Source organism: Molossus molossus, unplaced genomic scaffold (genome assembly GCF_014108415.1).
Source record: "Molossus molossus isolate mMolMol1 unplaced genomic scaffold, mMolMol1.p scaffold_m16_p_12, whole genome shotgun sequence".
NCBI classification, from domain to species: domain Eukaryota; kingdom Metazoa; phylum Chordata; class Mammalia; order Chiroptera; family Molossidae; genus Molossus; species Molossus molossus.
In genome coordinates this window covers 73,984,611-74,011,964 of record NW_023425347.1, presented here as the reverse complement: position 1 = coordinate 74,011,964, position 27,354 = coordinate 73,984,611, and the positions used below count along the sequence as shown (strand labels likewise).

General features: G+C 36.7%; 1 protein-coding gene across 5 annotated transcripts in view; it reads right to left on the bottom strand.

Moving 5' to 3' along the window:
- Positions 1 to 27,354, bottom strand: part of FOXJ3 (forkhead box J3) — a 127,579-nt gene that overhangs the window by 90,768 nt on the left and 9,457 nt on the right. For 2 of the 5 annotated variants that reach the window (XM_036255774.1, XM_036255771.1), the window contains exon 2: positions 12,971 to 13,031. In XM_036255774.1, coding sequence (XP_036111667.1) covers positions 12,971 to 13,014 — 44 coding nt within the window. In that variant the 5' untranslated portion in view covers positions 13,015 to 13,031. Of the gene's footprint in view, positions 1 to 12,970; positions 13,037 to 27,354 lie in introns of those variants that run through there. The other 3 variants (XM_036255773.1, XM_036255769.1, XM_036255772.1) reach the window with 2 other exon arrangements.

Below are 27,354 nucleotides of genomic sequence, written 5' to 3'. Positions count from 1 at the left end.
AAATACTTTTCCAAAAATCATGCTGAAACAATTGATATCTGTATGAAAAAAAGTTAACAATGACCATTACATTTCACATCACACACAAAAACTTGAAAAATGAATCACAGAATTAAATGTGAAAACTAAAACTATAAAACTTTAGAAGAAATCACAAGAGAAAAATCTTTATAAATTTGGTTAGGCAAATATTTCTGAGATGTGCCCTGGCCGGTTTGGCTCAGCGGTTAGAGCATCGGCCTGCGGTCCTGAGAGACCCGGGTTCGGTTCCCGCTAAGGGCGCGTACCTCGGTTGCAGTTTGTCCCCGGCCCTGGTCGGTTGTGCGGGTGGCAGCCACTCGATGTGCCCCTTTCACATCGATGTTTCTCTCTCTCTCTCTGTTCCTCTCTCTCCCTCCCACTCTCCCTGAACAAAAAATGGAAAAATGTCCTCGGGTGAGGATAAAAAAAAAAAATATTTCTGAGATGTGACGTGAAAAATCACTGTTTATAAAAGAAAACAACAGATAAGTTGGACTTTTTCTAAATTAAAAATGTCTGTTCTTCGAAAGACACTGTTAGGAGAATAAAAGGCCACAGATTAAAAGAAAATATTTTCCAAGCATAGAGCTTAAAAACTTTTCTCCACGATATATTAAGAACTCTCAAAATTCAATAATAAACCAAATTTTAAAAAATGGACAAAAGATTTGAACAGACACTCCAACAAAGAACATATGTGATGGCAAAGCAGCACATGAAATGATGCTCAACATCATTCATCATTAAGGAACTGCAAATTAAAACTACAATGAGGTATCACTACACACCTACTAGAATGGCTAAAATTAAGAGTGAGCATATCAAGTGTAAACAAAGATATGGAGCAACTGGAATTCTCATACATTGCTGGTGGGAATGTAAAATGGTACTACCACTTTCAAAAAGAGTTTGACAGTATCTTAAAAAGTTAAACACACACATACCATATGATCCAGTCGTTTCACTCCTAGGTGTTTACCCAAAATAAACCACATGTCCACACAAAGATACGTACACAAATGTTTATATCATTTTTATTTGTAATGGTCAAAACTGGAAATAATCCAAATATCCACCAGGTAAATGAATACACACACTGTTGTACATACATCCAACAGAACAAAAAAAATGAACTACTGATGTATGCAGCAACATAGATGACTCTCAAAATAATTATGCGGAATGAAAGAAGCAGACCAAAAGAATATATACTGTATTCTATAAAACAGTAAAAAATGCAAACAAACATACAAACAAAAAAGGAGATCCACTGATATCTTGCAGAGAGAGGGACGAGAAGAGTCACCCATAACACTAGAAAACTTTGGGAAGTGATAGATATGTTGTGGTAATGATTTCATTAGTGTATATATGTGTCAGACTTCTCAAATTATACTATGTCAATTATATCTCAATAAAGTGTTTCTAAAAGAAAAAAGAAAAAAATACTTGAGGTTTGGTAAGTATTAGTCAGCTAAGACATAAAAAGAAAAAGCCCTAAAAGAAAAAACTGGTAAGTTAGATATTATCAAAACTGAAAACTATTTTGCTCTAACAAAAAACCTGCATCCAAAATATCTAAAAAACTCTTACAATGCAATAGTAAGAAAACAAAGTACCCAGTTTTAAAATGTGCAAAAGATATGAAGAGACATACAAGTAGCCAATAAGCAAATGATGAGATCGGGTGCATTCGGGGTGGTATGGCCGTATACCCAATAAGCAAATGAAAAGATGTTCAACATCACTGGTCATCAGGGAAATGCAAATTAAAATCATAATAAGAATATCACTCCATACCCATTAGAATGTCTAAAAATCAATTTGAAAAGCAGTAATATCTTTCTTCATGAATTTGGTTTAAGCTACACAGGCTGTTTCTTAATATCAATAACAAAAATAACTAACTACATTTGGAGAGAGTAGAAAATGGTGGCAGAGTGAATGGGAGACACAGACTGTCTCCCAGGACCAAACTGGAATTACAACTAAAATAAAGACAAATTATCGGGGAAAAAAACAACTGGAAAGAACCCGTACAACCAGGGATAGAAACAGGACGCCAAATCAAGCCTGGTAGGAACCACAGAGGTGCATGAGGGTGGGCTGGGAGCCCGCGGACAGCAGCAGAGAGCTATATTAGCGCAGTGTGCTTCCCAGTGAGAAAGCAGGGATTTTAAAAAGCACCAAATCAGCTAGAGCCACTCACCTTGGGCTCTGGCAGAGGGAAGGCAGACTAGACTGGCATTGTGTGGAGAGACCGGGGCTCCTGGCTCAGGAGAGAGCTGGACAAGAGGACACAGGGACTTTTGTGCTGAATCACTCCCTAACAGAACAGTAGCCACCTTACTCAAAGAACCCCTTCCCAGAGCCCCCAGGAGAAGCAACGGCCCCTCCTGCAGGAATTCAACACTGCCAGGCCAGGCCAGGCCAGGCCAGGCCAGGGAAATGCAATTTGAGGCTCATTTAACATCAGTCTGATAGCAAACAAGTGCCTCACTTGCTGGAAATCCTCTTACACCTGAGGGATTTTTCATTCAGCTGAGGACTACAAATAGAGACTCATCAAGTAACAGACTAATAGGCTCCAGGCAAAAACCCAGAGGATAACTGAACTTTTGCATGGCTTGCAAATCTACCCAGGAAAGTAAGACTGAACCCAGCAAAAGAAAGACAAATAATCCAAATAAAATGGACAGAGAACCTGAACTGACACTTCTCCAAACAGGACATACAAATGGCCAAGAGACATATGAAAAAATGCTCATCACTAATTATCAGAGAGATAAAAATTAAAACGACTATGATGTATCACCTCACACCTGCCAGTATGGCTGCCATCAACAAATCATCAAACAATAAGTGCTGGTGAGGGTGTGGAGAAAAGGGGACTCTAGTACATTGCTGATGGGAATGCAGACTTGTGCGGCCACTATGGAAAACAATATGGTGTTTCCTCAAGAAATTAAAAATTGAACTGCCATTTGACCCAGCGATACCACTTCTAGGAATATATCCTAAGAAACCTGAAACACCAATCAGAAAGAATATATGTACCCCCGTGTTCATAGCAGCACTAATTACAATGGCTAAGATCTGGAAACAGCCCAAGTGTCCAACAATAGATAAAAAAGCTGTGGTGCATGTACATAATGGAATACTACGCAACTGTAAGAAAGAAAGATCTCTTATCCTTTGAGATGACATGGAGGGACCTGGAAAGTATTATGCTAAGTGAAATAAGCCAATCAGAGAAGAACATTTATCACATGATCTCACTTATTTGTGGAATATAATGAACAAAATAAGCTGATGAATAAAATAGAACCAGAGACATAGTAGTAGGGTACAGACTGACAAACCACAGAAGAGGGGAATGGGAGGAAGAGAAGAGATAAGCCAAAGATGTCAATGGGGGGAAAAGGAGAAACATCTGTAACAAAAATTAAATAAATAATAACTACATTTGTGCTGTCAAGTTAAAGCATGAATAATTATCCCCATTTTATATGGCTTCCAATCCAGTGCTCCTCATTATCTAACCTATGTGGGCTTCTCTTTGGTTTTCTATTTTTTGATCTACAGACCTACCTAAAATATATTAAGAAGCATTATCTTTTTTTTCAGCTTCTATTTACTCAAATAGTCTCATCTTTTCCATAACCTCCTTGAGTTGTACTTTTTAAAATTGCTAACATACATCACTTTGCAAGCTCCATAAATATGTGGCAGGGTGGGGAGCAATAACATTAACATAACCGTGAGAAAGTGTGTTTCTATGCTTAAATCTCTATCCAGCACCACAGATCTTCAACAAAGACCTGTCCATAGCACCTATCCTTCAGGTCTCAGGTATGCACTTAAGATAGTATAGGGCAGAATAATCTTTTGATTTTCCTTTTCTTTTGTTGCTTTTATGAGACTCTTGAATACTAGTAAGCATATAAGTATTCAATATGAATTGGTCAAACTGAATAAAATTAAAGCAGGAGAACAATTTCAAATCCACAATTCTAAGCATACTGTTTTGTTTTGAAGGTGAGAATCAAGTCTCCCATTCACTATCCACATGACTATAAGGAAAGGGTTTAAACTCTAAAAATATCCTCTCTTAAAATCCTAACTCTTCTTACCCAACACTAGACACATGCTACCTTATATCAGACACTTTTTGTAGTATTTCGCCTAGTTTCATGCCCTTTCTCAGAGTTGTCTCCGTCCCTAGGGTCCTGAAATGTGCATCCATCATCTCTGCACCATTACTATAACAAATTAGGGGATCTGAACCAGGGCTGATACTTGACCCAAGTTGTTCAGCTGAATTTCCTCAATCAGCAATTTAGAATTAGGACTGAAACTGGTCTTGTCTGAATGAAGAAGCTATGAAATTGAGAGGTACAGGATGGCCATGGGCCAGAAAGGCTAAGAAAGCTGGTTTGTAGAAACGAAGAAATAAATTACATTCAGCAAAAAGCAACACAGAAGAGAGTACACTACCTAGATTCCTAAGAATCTAAGTTCTGTTCCCTCAAGAGATCCAGCTATCACTGAGTTCTATGAAACCCCAATATTTACCAAATAAATTGTTCATACTTCTTTTTCATTTGATATATTGTTTTTAGTGCTATTTTCCTTTACTTGCAACCAAAGCTTAACTAAAATAAACTTACTAAATCAAATCATATAACTTCTTCCTTCTTATTTTTCAGTATTATTATTTTATACCATGTGCACTATCAGTAAGCACAGATTTTATACTTAATTCCTCTCTTACTTTGCCAGTATATTCAATGATGCTTTTATGGCCTATTAACTGATATTATTTTCCCCCACATATATGAATTCATAACAACTCAAATTTCTCCACTATATCCCATTAAAAAAAAAAAAAAAAAAGTCCTGGTCGGTTTGGCTCAGCAGTTAGCACGTCGGCCAGAGGACCAGAGTCATGGGTTTGATTCCAGTCAAGGGCACGTACCCTGGTCAAGGTCTTACAGCAGGCAACCAGTCGACATGTATCTCTCACATCGTTGTTTCTCTTTCTCTCTCTCTACCTCCCACTCTATCTGAAGATAAATGGACAAAAAATATCCTCAGTGAGGAGTTAAAGAAAAACAAAAACAAGAAAAAAACCTGCCTTTCATAACAAGGTATTTTTTCAATTTTACACAGTGTATTTCAAAATTAAATCACTAGTTTTATATCATTTTTTTCCCAGTCTCCTGCATTCATCTTTCCTTTTGCACTTTTTTTTTATAGTATCCTCAATTAAATGGAATGTTTTTTGGTATCCCTCATTTAAGAAAAAGCCTCAAATTATGATAAGTACTGACAACAACCAAGAGGCAGAATTTAGTGATTAAAAGCATGGGCATTAGAATAAGATATATGTATAAATCCTAGTTCTGTCCCTTATATACTGCATGGCCTTGAATTGCTTAACTTGACCTCAGTTTCCTACTTTGTGAAATGAGAATAGTAATTGTACTGACCTCAAAGAGTTGCTGGTGGAATTTAATTAATATACTTTATAATGTTTAAATAATTCCTGGTCTAGTCCTGGCCGGTATGGCTCAGCAGTTGGAGCGTCTGCCTGCAGACCAGAGTCCTGGGTTTGGTTCCCGCTAGGGGCACGTACCAAAAATAAATAAATAAGTAATTCTTGGTCTAGTAATAAGTGTACCATAAATGCTAGGTATCACATCACCTAAGGCAACAGAAACAAAGGAAAAAATGATCACATGGGACTACATCAAACTAAAAAGCTTCTGCACAGCAAAAGAAACAATCATCAAAATGGAAAGGCAACCACTGTATGGGAGAACATCATTGCCAATGATGTATCAGATAAGGGGTTAATTTCTAATATATATAGAGTGCTCATACAACTCAACGAAAAGGAAGACAAAGAACCCAATTAAAAAATGGGCAGAGGAGCTAAATAGACACCTCTCCAAACAGGACATACAAATGGCCAAGAGACATATGAAGAAATGCTCAACATCACTAATCATCAGAGAGATGCAAATTAAAACAACAATGAGGTATCACCTCACACCTGTCAGAATGGCCGCCATCAACAAATCATCAAACAACAACTGTTGGTGAGGGTGTGGAGAAAAGGGAACTCTAATACACTGCTGGTGGGAATGCAGACTGGTGCAGCCACTATGGAAAACAATATGGTGTTACCTCAAAAAATTAAAAATTGAACTTCCATTTGACCCAGTGATCCCACTTCTAGGAATATACCCTAAGAAGCCTGAAATACCAATCAGGAAGAATATATGTACCCCCATGTTCATAGCAGCACTATTTACAATAGCTAAGATCTGGAAACAGCCCAAGTGTCCATCAGTAGACAAATGGATAAAAAAGCTGTGGTACATATATCGTATCCTTTGAGATGACATGGAGGGACCTGGAAAGTATTATCCTAAGTGAAAGAAGCCAAGCAGAAAAAGACAAATACCACATGATCTCACTTATATAGGGAATATAATGAACTTAACAGTCTGAGGAATAGGGTAGACCCAGAAACACGGAAGTAGGGCACAGACTGACATCCCTCAGAAGAGGGGGTGGGGGGTGGGGTGGGAAGAGATAAACCACAGAACTTATATGCATGTATGCATGACCAATGGACATGGACAACTAAGCCGGGGACGGGGCGGGGGTGGGGTAGGGAGGGGGGTGCCAATGGGGTAAAAAAAGAGAAATTTCTGTAACAAAAAAATAAATAAAAAATTTAAAAAAAAATACTAGGTATCAAAGCCAGTATTTAGTCACAAAAGTAACTTTTATAATGACCTCCTGTCAAAGAATAGTTCATAGTACTCTTCAGCCCAGCCAGTGTTGCTCAGTGGTTGAGTGTCAACCCATGTACCAAGAGGTCGCCAGTTTAATTCCCGGTCAGGGTACATGCCCAGGTTGTGGGCCAAATCCCCAGTGGGGGGCATGCAGGAGGCAGCCAATCGATGTTCTCCTCTCATCGATGCTTCTCTCTCTCTCTCTCTCTCTCTCTCTCTCTCTCAAATCAATAAAGAAAAAAAAAATTTTTTTTAATGGTACTCTTCATTACCTGATATTCAGAAATGGAAGTGCTCAGGCATTAGGTCATCTTAGATCAAAGATTATATTACATTTAGTATGATCTAGACCAGCACTATCCAACAGAACCTTCTGCGATAACTGAAATGTTTGTGTGCAATTCAATCTGATAGTCACTAGCAGGTGTGGCTACCAAGCACTTAAAATGTAGCTAGTGTGACTGAGGAACTGACTTAAAATTTTATTTTTTTAAATTAATTCATATTTAAATAGCCACATGAGGCTAGTGGCTACCACGTTAGATAGTAAAGCTTAAAGCTTAGAAGATAAGCCAAAAAAATTAGAAATATACTTTAGAAAAAGTTTCTATAGTGGTCAAAATTAAGAGGGTTTCTCATTATCCTTTATTTCACTGGAACATGCCATAACTAAATATGTATCAATTCCAAAAAAGTTTGATAAAGATAAACTATTACAACAATAATGCAAAAGCTATCTCTGCCACTGTGTGGGGCAGACCCAAACGCATAAAATTATATTATAAAAATAAATACACAATATTAAATGTCAGCATCATCCTTAGCCTGAAGGCCAGTTACAAACCTGAACATTACTAATAACTACTCCAGAATCTAAGAATTTAGGGTAAAAGAAAAATAGAAAAAAGGGGGAAAAGAAATCTTCTTCTGCCCCCATGTTCTTGAGTTGACAGCAAAGAATACAAAATCTGTCCTCTTTTATTCTAATAATGATTATTCTTTTTACTTTCTACTATTGAAAATGGAAAACAAAAAAAATATGCTAGATGCCTTATTATCTATTTAATCCCATAAATCCCAACAGACCCGTTTGGTAATAAGCATTACAATCCTATTACAGCAAAATTAGTAAAAGTGAAATAACTTGTAGATCATATGGGTAATATGTGGCAGAGATATGAACCTGCATCTACCTGATTGTAAGGCTATATACCAAAGCTGCCTTATCAATACCAAGCCTGCTACTAGTAACAAAGCAGCAAGAAGTTTTAAAATAAATCTACCCTCCTCTGGCCATTCTAAATAGCAGGGTCATCAAAGGAGGAAAATGAGGAAACAGATGAACAGGAAATTCATGTGGGACACTAGAACGTGAGCTGCGCTGGTGCTAAAATATCCCTGTGTTCCCTAGCATATGCTAAACAGATACACTGGATCAGTAATAAAAGGCATCTTTAAGGAAGAAGCATAACAAAAAAGAAAAAATGAGAGCGAAAAAGGGGTGAAAATAGAAAAAGAGAAAAAAAGGAAGAGATCTTATGTAGAAGGTAGTATATGTCACCAGAAACGACTTAAAGTGCTACTGGAGGCTGTATACACATATAAACAATAACATAAATTCTCTAATACAGTTAGCTGATTTACAAATGCAGGAAAGGCCCCATTTTAACAAGTCCAAAAAAAAATCAAATTTTATTTTGCTCTGATCAAACCAAATTACAAAAAAGAGTCCATTGCTACATGTGAAAGAAGTATTATATAGATATATGTTTACTTGTCTAAATAAAGCAAATGTTCAAGGGAAGCCTTTGCTTTTTTAGTAAGCTTTTGCTCTTACTGAATCTGTACTTGGAGATAAAATACAACTATGCCTCAGGATTCTTATGCAAACTCAGGAACCAAACAGATTCTGCTAAATTTTTTAAGATTCTATTGTTTGATAAAAACTGTATCCATCATTATCTGGACTCTCACCCTTGTATCCAAAACTCAAGAAATGAATAGATATAGATGACCCAATATTCACTATCCAGACTTTATTCAAACTCAGGATATGAATGTAGTAATTCATATTGCTTACCTGTGAATCCTATATAAATTTTTAATATAATTTCACATGATTTATAAAATTAGGGTTTTTTAAGCAATATGCAAATATTCTACATAAACACTGGCAGCAAAATAAATGTGAGAAAAATATCTTTTTATACCATATTTCTTAGTAGTTTGCTGGAACAAGTTATTAAGTTATTGGCTCTCAGGTCCAAACCCCCATCCCTTCTTCCCAATCTGCTTTAATGATGCTGGAACTGGGAATCTGTACACCACATGTCTATGATTTGCCTCTGGTTCCCATAAGGCTCTGTTGGAGGGATGAGAAGCCTTTGCTGGAGTTATTACTTTAATATAATTGTTACTTTACAAGTTGTTCTTATGAAACCCAAAGAATAGACAAGAAGGCACAAATATCTCTTTCCTTTTCCAGGCTTGCAGTCCATCATTAGTGGCCCCTCTGGGCACAGGAATTTGGTTTAAATTAAAGTATATACTTAGCTATTGGTACAAAATCTTTTGCAATCATTCTTCTAAAAGAAATTTAGTGGGCCTTTTTCTAATTCACACATTATATCTATTAGTAGAAATTACATGATAAGAAGATATTAACAAGAAGTATCTGTGGAGAGCTAAATTATCTACAATAAACATATATTACATCTTTTTTTTTTTTTATGTGTGTCAGGCTCTGTGCCAAGAGTATCTCATTGATCCCTTTCTCTTTTTTTTTAATTAAAAAAAATGTTTCAATTACAGTTTACATTCAATAATATTTTGTATTAGTTTCAGGTATAGAGAGCATAGTTAGACAATCACATACTTTATAAAATGTTCCCCCCAATATTTCCCGTATCCCACCTGACACCATACATAGTTATTACAGTATTACTGACTATATTTCCTATGCCATACTTTACATCTCTATGACTATTCTGTAACTATTAATATGTACTTCTCAATCCCTTCACCTTTTTCACCCAGTCCCCCAATCACCCTCCCCTCTGGCAACCATCAGTCTGTTCTCTGTATCTATGAGATTGTTTCTGTTTTATTTGTTCATTTATATTGTTCTTTAGATTTCACATGTAAGTGAAATCTCTCTTTGTCTTTCTCTGACTGACTTACTATTTCACTTAGCCTAATACCCTCTAGGTCTATCCATTCTGTCACAAATGGTAACATTTTGTTCTTTTTTACAGTTGTGTAATATTCCATTATACATCGTTTCATCATAAAAGCAAAATAAGCACAACTTTAAAAATAATGCTAACATTAAAATTAAACAAGGGTCCAATATCATTCACAGGAAATATTTAACTTGTTTACCCTAAATGTTTAAAGAGGGTAGAGGAAGAGTTTAATCCATTTACTATATTTTCCTACCCAACAAATTTTTTAAATGTCACATATGTTCATTCCACCCCCTACCTTCACTACGCATAAATTGTCCACTCCCATTCTTATCTATGCCTACAAACTCCTGTCTTCCCATTTTCTTTTTCTCAGCCACATGTCCAGTTCTTCTCCACCAACTCAAATGCTTTTCTTCTTCAGGTTAGCCACTTTCTAGATATACTGGTAGTATATGTGAGAGAGGTGTGGCAAACAAGCAGTGTTTGTCAATGGATTTAACTACTTTAAGAGTTCCTAGGAAGATGTTTCTGATTTGAGGAAGACTATATGGGAAGGTAGACTAAAACTGATTGTGGTTTTAAGTAATCCAGTTTCCCCCACACCACTACCAAAAAATTGTCATTCTTTTCTTCTTTTCCATACATTAAACCAAAGCTGGCTTCCAGTTAGAAAAATCAATGACAAACAATGGTTTTCTCTGCTTCATAAATGGACCATATAGAATATTAGAGAAATGAAAGGTATATATAAGAATCTTAAATAACCCAACTCAGATGCCACAGAGCTTCTCAGTTTATTAAATACTAATTTTGTAGCTAAATCCACCAAAAAAAATTAATTCTAGAATATTGTCAAAAGAATTATTGCAGTGAGTAAATTATAAAATAACTCTTCTTTTTCATCATCCCTTCCAATTCTATAATTCTATCAAGCAAAAAAAAAGTTAAGCATATATCCAATGTCATATAGCTTAATCTAAATATTCAAATAAAAGACTTTACAATGTCAGTCAGTGACTTTAACACATGATTGTTTCAGCATATCCCACAACTAAAATATTTTTAAGGAAGTCTAATCAGTGGAAGATCAAAGTCTGCAAAATATCCTGATATGACCATATCCAAATTTTAAACAGTCCCCAAAAAAGGGTAAAATTACTCCTCCCATCATACTAATTAGATATCATTGTTAAGTCAAATTAGTTCTACAGCAACTTTGGAAATTTTTTTAAAAGATGATACTCTTGCCCCGACCGGTTTGGCTCAGAGGTTGGAGCGTCGGCCTGTGGACCAGAGAGTCCTGGGTTCAGTTCCCACTAGGGGCACATACCAAAAAAAAATAAAAATACAAAAATAAATAAAATAAAAGATGATACGCTTTTTAAAAAGCTCTTTTCAGAACTACACAGGTGTTCCTTGTTTGGTGGTATTGGGGGGGGGGGTATGCGTGTGGCAGGGGTCACAAACTCTAACAAAGTAGAAAGCAATCTCTCCATCTATTTCCATTATAAGCTTGAAGATGCATTTTTAGGGAAAGAAATGCCATTATGGCATGGAGCAAAGTTTTCTATTGAGGAAAAAGAATAGTCAGCCTTGGTCTGCTGAAAACTCAAGTGTATAAACACTAAAAAGGCAACTTCATTTTTCTTTTGTGGCCTTCTATACAACCAGAATTTCTTTCCAGTCTAAAGATTCCTTGGCTTCATATTCATAGCTCTAACCATTTCCTCCTCTCTTTCCTTTTGCCGTCCAGAGCTAGGGAATTCCAACTCTCTTTATCACTGTTCCAGCCACACTGACCTCATCATTCCTCCAACATACAAGACAAGTAAGTCTCCTGCCTTGGCACTTCTGGATTCCCTCTACCTGGAATGCACATATTCCATATATCCAAGTATGGCTCATTCCATCACTCTTTCAAGTCTTCTTTCAAATGTCACATTTTCAGTAAAGCTTTCCATGGCTATCCTGTCTTTAAAAAAAAAAACCTATATGTCCTAGTCCCTTTCTCTATTTTATTTTTCGCCTTTGCCCTTAGTTACTAACAGATACTTCTTATCTTGTTCGCTAATTGTCCCTTCACCAGAATGTAAGCTCCATGATTACTGGATTTTTATCTGCTACATTTGCTGCTGTAGACCCAGCATTTAGAATAGAGCCTGACAACATATTTGGTGCTCAATATGATGAGTGCATAAATGATACAGCTACCTGCAACACCACATATAACTGGTAGGTGCTGCCATCAACACTTCATATTCTAGTTTGAAAGATTCCAATAAACAGACTAAATTTAGATTATTTTATCAAACTGTGTTCTGGGAACTGCAGCAATCCCTCAGAGATAAATCTGTGTGAGTGTAGAAAATGAAAGCCTAAGCTAGCAGAAAAGTCCCACATTTATCTGTTTTATTCATTGGATTTCACATAAAATTTAATTTGTAAAGGATTTAGCAACTTTAAAAAATCTAAAACCACTGTGTTGTATATAACTTATTTCCTAAGTTATATTTTACATTTTACTTATTATTAATGAGGATAACCTAGGTATCATGTTTACATCATCCTTAAAAAGAGGTTAAAATTAAAATTAGCATCTAATCTTATTTAATAATCTGCTACAAAGGCAATCAGTATTTTCTAACAAAAACAAGTAGAGATTAGTTTTTTAAAAAATGAAATGACAAAAAAGTATATAATTCTATTATAATTATGTTATTTCATGTATAAGAACATATGTAAACTCAACAAGTAGAGATTAATGATCCAAATCCCATTACCAGAAATATCTCTGTAAGCACAAATACCTCCCAACCCACACTATTTTGTAGTTTGACAAAATAAACTACAACAGTTTATTCTGAACCTCACCTTGAAATTCATTCTAATGTGACTTGACCAACATAATTTTTAAAACGTTGTATGTTCCAATAAAGAAAAATGAGCACTCACCTTAATGAAGTTACAGATGGACAAGCCTGTCCATACAAACCCATCTGGCCACAAAGAGAATCTGAAAAATAGAGAAGAGTTATTTATCAGATGCTCAGAAGAAAATACTGCAATTCTAATTAAAACACTAAAAAGAAAAAAATAGAAGGCTAAAAGATTCATATTTTCTGAACACATACCCACATGAATCAAAAATGCAATGAGGGATTATACTAAGGAAGACAGGCATACAACATAAGAGAAACAGGCATACTATAACATGCAAAGGAGCTAAAAACTTAAAATTTAACAAATTGTTATGCTTATGCTAGACAGAGAGTGTGTCCAAACTGTTTAGTAGAATCCTAGGGATTCCAAGAGATGCCTAAAGGCTACCAAAGAATTGAGAATGCAGGTTCTCATTCCCACATAATTGTCACCTACCCCATCTACTCTTCAACCTAAGCAGTGCTATCCTTATTGGTTTTATATCCTGGACTTCACGAAGACTTAATCTGAAACAATTCCACTGCTTAAAAAAAAAAAGGTAAGAATAGCACTGAAACAAGAGGAGCTTTGAATAAGGCAGTTCTAGGGTAAAATTTTGGCTGTGGTACTATAAGACCTTGAAGAATTTATAAAAAACCTCATTGAACTTCAATTTCTTCATCTTTAACTTAACAATAATACCACCTATATAACTTTATTCATCAGGAATAAATTGCAAGTTTGATGTAATAATTAAATAAATCAACGAACAAATGTGAAATTGTCTTTGTTAACACTACCACCTGGCACAAGGATGATCTACAAATGTCTACAGGTAACATGAATGAAAGAAGTTGGAATAGGTATGTATATATATGTATATGTATATGTATACACACACACACACACACACACGTTACACAAGTGATGAAGATTGTGAGCAACTTAAGAAAACATGTTCACTCTGAAGAAATCAGCTGCTATTCCTAATTCTAGCCAATTGTTGCTCAACAGGATTGCAGGCCCAGTATTCCAAGATCTTCTCTTTTTTTTTTTCCCCAAGAGAAACATGATATCCACATTTTTATATTAAATCTCCTGATTTTTATTTTCTAAATGCTATAAGGGCCAAACAAAACATTGCATTGTGTCCCAAGTTTATAACCTTTGATTTAGAGGCTTACTGAATTCCCTACATCCAACTGTCCCTGCATGCCCTGAAGGGAAACAGATATTTCTATTTCTGCCAGAATGACAGACTAGAGAGCTTGATCAACATGCCACTGAAAATAACAAATACTGGATAAAATATTTTTAAATCTTTATAATAGCATAAAAGAAAATAAGGCATGATCAAGACCAAAATCTAAGTAAAAAGGGAAATTAGAAAAGTATGCAGAGGGGAAAAGAAAAACAACTTTCATTCACCTTCAGGGCATTTTGCCAAACCCTATGAATATCAGCTTGCAATTCTAAAGCCTATTGGGGCCCAAGGTACAGAAGCAAAGTTCACAAGGAAAAGTGCTTCTCACCCTTGGCACTGAGTGCTGGTGAAGGGATGAGGGGACATGATAGCATGCAGTAGTATCTCCCCAGATATTTACAATAAGCTCACCCTCACCTAGATTATGGTTTTAAAAGCTTTATATTATAATTTTGTTTAGGGTAGTTCTAGATTGGTAGTGTCCCCAACCCAATCTTGATAGAAGCAAATGCAAATCCTCTCTGAGGAATCTGCCTTTGATCTCGGCCTGGAAGAATTCTACAGATAAGGTTCCAAAATTAATAAATTCACAATCAAAAATCACAAAACTCAGAAACAAGTAACTCAGAGAAAGATACAGCTGAAACATCAGTTGGAAGAATTAAAACCTCAAAGACTTCAGATATGGGAATTACCAGACACTTTTCTGTACTGTTATACTTTATGTGTGATTTAGTCACTCCTGTTATTTCAATTGAATGCAGATGAACCCAAATCTGTATCTGTAGCTGGTATCAATTAAATGATCTCCAAACATAAGTATCTAACATTCCCTCCTAGAAATCCAAAATATACCCTGTCCAAAAATGAATTCACTATCTTTCTTTAATATATTTCCTAACTTGATAAAATGACTTTCAAGTTTCTAGCCAAACTCCTTTCATTTCCTCTGTTAGAGTAGCACACTTCTTTCCAACTCTTGGTTTCTATGAGGAATGACTTCTCTAAACACTCCTGGGCTCTTAGCCCACTCCTCACCAAAGAAGTAACTTGGTTAGCAAGTAGAGATAACTCCAGAACTCTATATCTAGAGCTCCATACAGCAGTAATCTGGGTGTGTCTTCTCTGCTGAGCCTAACAATGTAGACATCAAGTGGACTGTTCCATGGTCTAAACTGGGTTGTTGGGTGAGAATAAAGAATGTGGAGAATTAACCTATTTGGCTTTTAAACCTAAGCCACATTCTATAATATTCTCTATCACCCTTATCAGAAACAAAGGTAATTCTTCTAAAAGTTACCATATGACCCAGCAATTCTATTCCCAGGCGTGTGTGCGTGCGTGCGTGCGTGCGTGTGTGTGTGTGTGTATCCCCAAGAGAATTTAAACATATGTTCACAAAAAAACTTGCACACAATGTTCATAACACCATTATTCATAATAGCTAAAAGGTGGAAATAAACCAAATATCCATCAACTGATAAATGGATAAACAGACTGTGGTATATGTACACAATATCCATAATATACAATGGAATATTATTCAGCCATAAGAAGGAATGAAATACTGTTACATGCTACAACATTGATGAACCTAGAGAACCTTATGCTAAGTAAAAGAAGTCATACACAAAAGGCTACATATTGTATGATTCCATTTATAAAAAGTATTCACAGTAGGAAAATCCTAGAGATAGAAAGTAGATTAGTGGTTGCCAGGAGATGAGGGAAGGGGGATGTGGGATGGGGGTGTGTGTGCTAATAGGTTTCTTTTGAGCATGATGAAAATGTTCTGTAATTAAGATAGTGGTGACAGCTGCACAAACTTGCGAATAAAAACTTTTAGCATAAAATAACCAAACTATACACTTTAAAATGGTAAACTTTATGGTACATGAATTTTATTTCAATAAAGAAACTATTTTACAAACAGTAATATTTCATTTTTCATCTGTTGGTTGTTTTATTCCTCAGTTAATTCAGAATTCAGGCAAGGGAAAAGGAGCTTATACAGTGAGTCCTCCAAACAGCAATACCTTTAGGACCCCCAATTAACTACCATTCACTACCAGCTTTAGTTTCTAAATATTTTTCCAATATGCTGTAGTCTCAATGCCTTAGTTTCCACTTTCTTCATTTTAAGCTACATTGCTGCTCCTAAATGGTGTCCTGAACCCCAGGTTGGTTAACTAAAAGAACAAACATATGCCAATCTTCTCCTGACCAGGCAAATGACCAGCAACATGAAAATCTCACAAGAGAAGGCTAAGGTTCAGTGAAGTCAGGAAAACCTCAGTGTCCTCCAAATTACAAACTCACATATCTGGAGCCAACTACAGTTGAACAATTATATTAACTCATTCAATTACATACATAATGTATCCAGTTTAAGTTGATGCCAACAGCACCTACTACCTTTTTCTCCAAATCCTCTGAATATCAACATGCAAGAAAGTTTATGTTGAATGACACAACCAGAATATGAGTAGTAACACTAGTCACTCACTGATGGGTATGCTCTAATAGAAGCTAATGTATTATATCCCATCAACATATATCCCTTTTAATATAAGCAGTCTCCAAGTGTATATTAAACTGAGTTACACACTATCACATTTAGGAAGCAGATATTTAACAAACAGTTGTAAAATAATGCATTATTTGGGAGCAGGTGGTGAAATGGGACTGAGTATTTTGAAAAAGCTCCCAAGTAATCCTTATGAACCCTTCTCTCTCTCCCACCCACAGAGACATAATGCTTTACAGTTTACAAAGAACTTAGAGCATTCATGAGTTTGAGTCGAGACCTAGATTGTGACCATGACTATATATTGTTAATTTATCCAAGGTTTAATTTCGCCCTCTATTCAAATGGAAAAATTTATGCCTCACTGTGACAGTAGCTTGAATGAAAGCACCAGCATAACACCAGACCAAAGTAAGAATTAAAAGTTTGTTGCCCTGGCCAGTCTTGCTCAGCGGTTAGAACATCGGCCCGTGGACCGAAGAGTCTCAGGTTCAATTCCAGTCAAGGGCACACACCTCAGTTACTGTTCTGTTCCTGGCCCTGGTCAGGGTCATGCAGGAGGCAACCAGTTGATGTCTCTCTCTCACATCAATGTTTGTTTCTCTCTCTCTCCACCCCTCCCCCTGCCTCCCTCCCACTCTATCCGAAGATAAATGGAAAAATATCCTCAGGTGACGATTAAAAAAAAAAAAAAGTTTGTTGAGCCCAGCAGGTATGGTTCAGTTGGTTGAGCGTCATCCCATGCACTAGGAGTTTGCAGGTTCGATTCCTGGTCAGGGCACATGCCCAGGTTTTGGGCTCAATTCCCAGGTGGTGGTGTGCAGGAGGTAACCAATGATGTCTGTCTATCTCATCAATGTTTCTAACTCTCTTCCTCTCCCTTCCTCTCTCTGAAATCAATAAAAAAATATTTTTTTAAAAAGTTTGTTGAAAGTAAATGCTATAGCATTAGAGGTCAAAAGACTATTTGTTCTTTTTCAAGTTCTGAACTCAGCCTTATCTTTCAAAAGACTTAAAAGTATAAAATTCACTAGCATCCATGAAGGACTAACCCCTTTGATTCAGGTTACTTGACTAAGCATTTGTGAACTGTCAGTCACAGGTAAACATTAAAGCAGTCATGGAAATAACCTGTGTCTTAATCAGCCTGAACAGGAGAAATCCACCAGAGGAAGGAGAAAAGAAAAAAGAATCCTGCTATATGAGTAGCAATCCACTGTTACCTCAGCTCCACTAGCTAAGCCTGAGAGCTGTGGTACTGCTTGAGCTAAGTGAGAACTTGGGAGTCATGTGCTCTCAGAAAGCAATTAAAATCATGTGAGAATGATCAAAATTCACCACAGGAGTCAAAGAGAGACAAGAGCCTTAACTTTGGAAATTCTAACACATAATTAAGAGAAAAGGAACTAGTTTTTAAAGAACTTGATAAAATTATACTGGAAATAAGAGATTTAATGGGAAGAAATGTAATAGTGTTACATGTAGATCATAAACTGGGAAGAAAATATTGGCCTTTAAAAGAAGATCAATACTATAGAAGGTGGTTTTTTGTGGACCAGTGAGATCAAAAATTAGACTTCAGGGAGGGTTAAAAATTAAGAATGAGAGGAAATAAAAGTTTAGCTAAAAAATGTATAGGATGAAAATAAATGGAAAGGGCAATAAGGTCAAACAGAGCAGAGAGAACAGTTAAGTAATCAGAAAAGGTGAAGTATATGTTAGAACCTTCATCACACTATATTCCTTTTTACGCTTCATAGCTTTTGTCACCATCTGATATGACTTTTTAACTGCCTGTTTCTCTCCCACTAGAATGCAAGCTCCATTTGAGCGGGAATTTTTGTCTGTTTTGTTCTCTGTTACATCCCCCAAACCTGGTATATAGTCAGCAGTCATTTTTGTTCAATGAGTGAATAAACCAGGTATCTCAAGAGTTAGGAAAAGAGAGTAAACTTAAAATTGCCGGTTTTGCTCAGTGGTTGGAGCATCAGCCTGTGGTCCGAAGAGACCCGGGTTCGGTTCCCCGCTAAGGGCACATACCTCGGTTGCAGTTTGTCCCCAGCCCTGGTTGGGTCGTGCGGGTGGCAACCACTTGATGTGTCCCTTTCACGTCAATGTTTCTCTCTCTCTCTCTCTCTCCCTCCCACTCTATCTGAACAAAAAAATGGGAAAATGTCCTTGGGTGAGGATAAAAAAATAAATAAAAACTAAGGTCTAAAAACTGATCAGGTCTTTTTAATATGGTCTTTGTCTCCGTTACTTCTCTCTGCCTCCAAGCAAGTAATTTAGGACCAACCAGCAGTTAAAAAGGCAGTTTAGATATCCAGAATATATAAAGAACTTGTATAACACAATAATATTAAAAAGACAACACCATTAAAAAAAAGAAACAAGTAAAGATCTGGAAATACAGCTCAAGGGTAAAGCATTTGAATAGGAAAAAAATGGGCAAAGATTCCAACAGATATTTTTCCAAAGATATGCAAATGTCCAATAAGCACATGAAAAGATGTTCAACATCATTAGTCATTAGGCAAATACAAATCAAAACCACAATGAGGTACTACTTCACATCCACTAGGATGGCCATAATCAAAAAGACAGATAACAAGTGTTACAAAGATGTAGAGAAATTGAAACTCTCATACATTGCCAGTGAAAATGTAAAATAGTGCTGCCACTTGGGAAAACAATTTAGCAGTTTGTCAAAAAGTTCAACAGTTACCATATGACACAGCCATTCTACTCCTAGGATATATACCCAAAAAAATAAAAACATACATCCACAGAAAAATATGTACACAAATGTTCATAGCAGCATTAAATCGTAAGAGCAAAAAAGTGGAAACAGTCCAAATGCCCATTAACTGATGAAGGGATAAATGGGGGATAAATGGAATATTTTGCAATAAAAAGGAATGATATATGCTACAACATGTATGACACCTGAAACTTGCTAAGTTAAAGAAGCCAGCCACAAGAGTACAAATTATGATTCCATTTATATTAAATGTCCACAATAGGCAAATTTATATAAGTAGTTAGACTGTGGATTGTAGTTAGGTTAAATTAGGTCAGCAGTTTCTTGGGGCCTGGGAAGGAGAGAGTGGTAAAGGGGACTGACTGCTAATAGGTGTAGAGTCTTTTTCAAAGGGAGAGAAAATGTTCTAAAATTAGAGTCCAGTAATGGTTATACAACCCTATGAATATACTAAAAAACTGAATTTTACACTTTAACTAGGTGAATTATAAGGTATATGAATATCTCAAAAATGTTTTGTTTATTTAAGAGCAAGTTTAGAACCATAACACACAAATGTTCTCGTTCTGTTAAGTTCCTGCTTCTTCCCTCACTATTCACAGAGGAACCAACCCATCTTCCAAAATGGAACAGGGAGCAGAGAGTAAAAGTAATGACTTCACCAGTAAGCAACTCTACTGTAGCTACTGTTTTCAAATCTATAACCCCTTGAACCATTAGTGGTTCAGGAAAGTTTGTTTTCTGGTGGGCTCCACCATTTCCAGACCTACTGTGTATTACTTAAACATGTTTAATGAAGATACACTTATGGTTCACAAAAAAGAACGTTTTATACACCTTGAAAAAATTCTACAGGAAACCCCTCTACTACTGCCTACAAATCAACTACTTAGGCTATACCTTCAAAATAAGACCAGGGCCAGCACTTCCTCTCTAATAACAAAAGATGGGGGGGGGGGGGGGAACAAAAGCATGCCGACCAACAGTCTAATTGAGCTTTTCAGATTGTTTTATGAATCAGAAGTAAAACTCTGAACTACTGCCTCTTTACCCTCCACAGTTTAGAGCTGGTGTCAATAAAACAGGTGGTAAATGTGGGGGAGGGGAGATTCTTGGCCCAAACATCACCGAACTGTAACTTCTTCCAAACCCCAAACCTTACTTCCTGCAATTTATGTAAACAGATCACAGGCCATCCTTTTCAAACCAAATCATAACCCAAGCAAATAACACTGGATTCTATTTCTGGGTCTCTCATTAACTCACTGGATAATCCTGAAGCTTCAGTCTCTGTACTTTGCTCAATAACTTAACCATAATTTCTGGTCCCAAAATCAAATCATGTGAACTAATAAAGAACTTTTTTCCAATCTGTAGATTTATTTTCATGGAAAATCTGACAAAGGTATATGAAATGAAATCACATTATATGTTTAAATCACCTTTATTAAATATACATAAAATGTGAATATTTCAAAATAATTTTTCGGTACAAAAATGCTCAGCTCTTCTATTTTAAACTTTTAAAAGTATTCACACAACAGGGAGAAGAAGCTTTCAAAGGGCTGAAGGGTTTTGAGGCTTTAAATTTAAGCTCAGTTATATTTAGAAAACCACCTCTCTGTATCCTGTATCCTTATCTTGGGCATTTGATTCATATGGTTTGCCTGGTGTAATTCAAAGCAAGAGATCCTACTACATCCCTGAAAAGTAAATTGAACATATCAGAACATACTGATTGTCAGAGAAATGACATATTGTACTGCAACTGAAAGATGGAAGGCTGTAGTCTTCACTGCTAGTGCTATTTAACAAAATAAAATTACGTTATTAAAATAAAATTACTGGCTCTGATGCCCAGAGCCAGTCTACAAACCACTGTCAACTTCATAAGAATCGATTTTTATCCTATTCCTAGAAATCCTGATTCAAGATTCTAGGATGAAACCTACGGAATCTATTAATTAAAAGCATCTCAGGTGATGCTGATGCACAACTTATTTGGGAACTATTGGCTTAGAACAAGAATAGCAAAAAGGTTTCATATCATTTTGCCAATCATGCTTGATAGGTAGCGGCTGCCTAAAGTGCTACACTGAGAAGGCCATGTCTAAATACAACCAGCAATTAGTAGTTTGCTGCATTAGTAGGTGATGGGGAAGTGGCAACATGTGAACCATGTATCTATCATCTGTATTTCAGGCTATTGAATGAGCTTTTTAAAAGGAGACTTTTAAGTAAGAGAACAGACCCAGACCTGGATTATTCACGTTTAACTGGCAGAAGCTCTTGCTGACACTGGGAGGGTACTAGGCAGCAAGAACAGCCAATTGGCATATGTACCAGGACTCTCCAAGAGCACGTATTACGCTTCCTAGTACTGTACAGAAAAATAAAACAAGATTTCTGTGCCCAAAATGTCCATAATATTGAGAAATAAAAATTCTACACAATAATATAAACTTGGTTTTAAAAATAAATAAAGAGGATGTTTGCACTTTGAGGAGTTCCACTTTAAGTAAAGGTGGAAGCTTAATGGAAGCATTGAGTAACAGGCCAAAAACTGTATACTGTAGTTTGGATTGATTCAAGAGGGTTCCTGATAAGGACACGATTAAAGTAATGCATGAAGAAGAATCCAGCCATGGCCAGTTTGGCTCAGCAATCAGAGCATGGGCCCACTGACCAAAGGGTCTTGGTTTCTATTGCCGGTCTAGGGCATGTACCCGGGGCTGCAGGTGCATTCCGTGGCCCTGGTAGAAGTGTGGGAGACAACCAATTGATGTGTCTCTCTCACTCTCGCTCGCTCTCCCCCCCCTTCCCACTCTATCTAAAAATCAATAGAAAAATATCCTCAGGTGAAGATTAACAAAAAAAAAAAAAAGAAGAAGAATCCACTGACAACATTTATGGGGTGGGGGAGAGATGGAGGCTATATAATAAAGCCTGACCCATGGGAAGGTAAATAATCTGCTTCATGTTGTTTTTGTATGCATTTGTCTCTACCATTGGATCGCTTGCTCCTAGTGTGCCAGGTACATATCAAATTAACCTTTCTATCTCCCACAATGCCTAGCACATTTGTTTTTTTTGGTTTTGTTTTTTGGTACGTGCCCCTAGCAGGAACTAAACCTGGGATTCTCTGGGGCGCAGGCCGACGCTCCAACCGCTGAGCCAAACCAGCCAGGGCACCTACCACATTTTGTATATAATAAATATTTCAAAATGTTTGCTGAATTACTGTGGAAGGAATATAAATATATGGTCAAAAGGAACAGTAAAAGAACTTGGTACAGAGACATGAAGAGTCAAAGAAGTGGATGGAGTAAAATTATGCCAAAAAGTAAGGGTAAACTGTGTTAGGTTAAAAGAGACAAGAAATATTACCAAATATAATGTGTATGCCTTGTCTGGATATTGATTAAATAAAAAGCGAACTGTAAAAAGACATGCTTAAACAACTGAAGGCATTTTATTATAAAACTATATTAGATGACACGTAGGGAAAGACTATGTCAATTTTGTTAGATACAATGATGGCATGTGGTTATGTACAAATATGTCTGTATTTGTTGGAGATGCATACTGAAATTTGTAAGGGTGAAAAGACAATGTCTATGATTTTCTTTAAAATACTTAAGCAACATGCCCTGGCTGGTTTGGCTCAGCGGTTAGAGCGTCAGCCTGCGGACCAGAGAGTCCCAGGTTCGATTTCCACTTTGTCCCCAGCCCCGGTTGGGGTTGTGTGGGTGGCAATCAGTCGATGTATCTCTCTCAACATCGATGTCTCCTTCCCCCCCTTCCCGCTCTATCTGAAGATAAATGCAAAAATGACCTTGGGTGAGGATAAACATAAATAAATACATACATACATACTTAAGCAGCAGACAGGTGAGACATATGTGGCAAACAGTTTAATAATGGTTGAATCTATGGTGGATATATCGCGAATCACTGTATTTTATCTACTTTTGAGTATACCCAGCAAAGCAGTTGGACTTTCATGTTACTTGGTCAAATCCAGTATTGTACAATTAACTCTTTTTCTTTTCTTTTTCAGATTTCAGGAAGTTTAAGAACGACTAGTACTTCTCAGAAAACAGCCTACACTCAATCAGAAGAAAACGGGCATTCATTTATTGTTCTACTAATAGAAAATTTCTCTGAATCTACTCAAAGAACTTCTTGTAAATTAATATGAGAACTGAATTATGAGCCAAGAAAGTGACTCAGCTGCTAATAAGAAACAAAATACAATCTTAGGCTTCATTAGAAGAATAGTATCCAGATCCAAGGAAGGTAACAGTCCCATGCACTCTTCACTGCTTAGTTCACAAATGAACTACTGTGTTCTGTATGGAGTACCTCATTTTAAGAACACTTACAAGCTAGAATGATTGCAGGGAGGGATATCAGACTAGTAAGTTTAGAAGGCAAATGTCAAGTGTAGAATGACTGAAGAAACTATGTGTGTTCAGTTTGGAGAAGAAAACATTTTGCAGCCTTCCTGCTACCTCTACCATAAAGACCTCAGTATAACATTTTCCAGAGGATTTCAAAAATTAATAGGCATTCCACAGTCAAATAAGTTTGAGGTAAGCCAGTATTTTTCTCTAAAGGACTTACCAAAGTGTTCAATATCCTAAAGTGCTTTGTGATTCTTCAAGAAAAGGATATTCAGTATTTCCCAAATGTGATCATTTATTCATTCCTTCAACAAATAGTTACTGAGTCCCAATTATCTGCTATATACTCCTCCAGGGGCTGAGGATACAACAATGAACATTTTTGATATCCTGGAGGATAGTTTGTGAAACAGCCAACCTGGAGCTCTTGCTACTCCTCTAACATAGATTGGGCTTCCTCATCTCTAGGTTTTTTATTATGCTCTCAGCCTAGAATGCCCCATCAGTAAACTTAATTCAAACATTACTCCTCCATGAAGCTTTCCTGATTATCATAAGCAAGTAGACTCTCTTTTCAACAAACCATGGCTCTTTCTTTGTATCAGTTCTTTGCGAACATCCTATGCCTCTTAATTACCTTTGGATCTTTCACAATGCCCAGGACAGTGTCTTGCTTGTGTAGGTGCAAGAAATTTTGCTGAATGAGTAATAACATTCAAATACTTGAAGGGTGATCTTGTTAAAGGCAAACTAGATCTCTACTATTCTATAGAGAAGGATTAGGAAAAAGACATGAAGTTTGAAGCAAATTTTGCCTCAGCAGACTACTTACGGCTATTAGTCACTACAATTGTTTTAGGAGCAGCCAAATTATTATATGTCAAATGTTTTAGTGGGATATCTCACTAGCCTGAGTAAATGATTAACTCTTAAGAGTCTGGGAACTACTACTATATATCTCATTATATTAGACATAAATTAACTTTTGGTACAGTATTTAATGATGCCTATTACGCATCATGTACAATGATAAGTATAGAGGATAAAGACAAAAAAGACAGTCTCCATCCTAGAAGATTCAATACAAGGTTTCTTAACAATGCTCCCAAAGTAAATCTGATATAAATCTAAATGCGTTATCTGCCTCAGGAAGAAATGCTCCTTAGATAAGGAAATTTTTTAGGTCAATGATTTTTAATATGTTGCAGTCAGAGAAATAACTATGAAGCCATCAGCTCCTCTTAAAACCATCTAGCCACACCACTAAATGCATTGTTCTTCAAACAAGCAAACTAATCATTCTGCCTTTCTAGTTAAAAACTAGAAAACAGCCCTGGCCGGTTTGGCTCAGCGGTTAGAGCGTCAGCCTGCGGTCCAGAGAGACCCAGGTTCAGTTCCCACTAAGGGCATGTACCTCAGTTGCACTTTGTCCCCGGCCCTGGTTGGTCGTGCGGGTGGCAGCCACTCAATGTGTCCCTTTCACGTCAATGTTTCTCTCTCTCTTCCTCTCTCTCCCTCCCGCTCTATCTGAACAAAAAAGTAGAAAAATGTCCTCAGGTGAGGATAAAAAAATAAATAAATAAATAAATAAATAAATAAAATAAAAACTAGAAAACAAAAGATACCCCAGGATACCTCCATATGCCAAGAATACCTTCGTGATGTCTCTCCCAAACTAAAAGATAGTGTCTTTGCTGGCAAGGACTCGATCCCCAGCATTTACTACATTGCCCAGGACATAGCAAATGATGAACAAATGAATACATGAGTGAGAGAAATTACTAAGTCCTATGTCACTGGGTGAAAACAGTATCTCAAAAAAAGCACTAACAGCCCTGGCCAGTTTGGCTCAGGGGTTAGAGCATCGGCCTGTGAACCAAAGAGTCACAGGTTTCATTCCAGTCAAGGGCACATACCTCGGTTGCGGTTTGGTCCCCAGTCCTGGTCGGGGTCATGCAGGAGGCAACCAGTCCATGTGTCCCTCTGGTGTCGATGTTTCTCTCTCTCTCTGTCTCTCTGTCTCTCTCTCTATTTCTCCCTCCCACTCTATCTTAATATAAATGAGAAAACATCCTCAGGTGTGAATTAAAAAAAAAAAAGCACTAACAATTTGGTTTTTCTTATTAGAAAAACCTGACAAAAAAATGGAAACATGAGTAGATCACAAGCCTAATTTTCATTATAAAGCAGTATGCTATTTTTAAGTTATTTACTGATAAGTAATTACGTATGTAAACTCAAGGTCTTGGTTGCCTCTGGGGGACTAAAATTAATTTCTTGAATCAGCTGAGCTAAATGACTAACTTATAATACAAAGAAAAACCCAAATCACTTAATACACCCACAATTCAACCCATATGATTATAATCAAATAATGTATCAAGCTTATTAACATAACTGCCTAGAAAGCAAAATACTTTGACCTAGCACCTAGTGTTAAACTGCTCTTCAAAAGTGCTATCATTTATACTTTCCCAAATTCTCATACGAACCATAAAAATCATACATGTTTAGCCCCAGCCGGTTTGGCTCAGCAGTTAGAGCATCGGCCTGCGGTCCAGAAAGAGCCGGGTTTGGTTCCCACTAAGGGCACGTACCTCAGTTGCAGTTTGTCCCCGGCCCTGGTTGGGTCGTGCAGGTGGCAACCACTCGATGTGTCCCTTTCACGTCGATGTTTCTCTTTCCCTCCCACTCTATCTGAAGATAAATGGGAAAATGTCCTCAGGTGAGGATTAAAAAAAAAAGAAAATATCATACACATTTATTTTTTCTGACTATAAAAACAATGTATGCTCATTGTAGAGAACTTAGAATATATAAACAGGTTCAAGGGAGACAATAAAGACTATCCATTGTGATGCTTTCTTTCCCAGTCTTTTCTTCTTTGTAGTTACGACTTCTTTATATACTGTCATTCTTCCTACCCACAGAGCAAGAGACAATACCCTATGGCAGTAACCCAAGCACCCTCAGTAGAATCATGTTCCAGGTACAATTTCTCAGTGTCTAAATTTTATAGGTGTACTGGTTCCATCTTCTCTTTACCTCTAGAATTCTACAAAAAACGCAGGCTCAAGTAAAAATACATTCAACAACTGGAAATGGACCCAAATTTAACAAGGGAAGAAGTTGCTCCCAATAGTTGTATGTCCCCAAGTCTGATATTATCACAAGATAAGGGCTGTTCTAAGGAACTGAGGTCCTTTGAGGTCCATAACCTTTCATTTCTACCTCAAAAATCCAAAGTATGTTCTTCATAAAAACTTTATCAGTTTTCTACTAAAGAGTACAAGACTAGAGAATGCAGGATCTGGGTTCCTGTCTCTGCTCTATTACTAAATGATTGTGACACTAAGTCTTAACTTGTATCTTATTTTCTCCATTTGTCAACAGGAATATTACTTGTCCTACCTATAATACAGGGTTGTTGTGAGGCTCCAAAATACAACAGATCAGAGAAAATGCTTTTCAAAAAGTATTATTCAAATTTAAGGTGAAAATCTTTATAAAACACACATG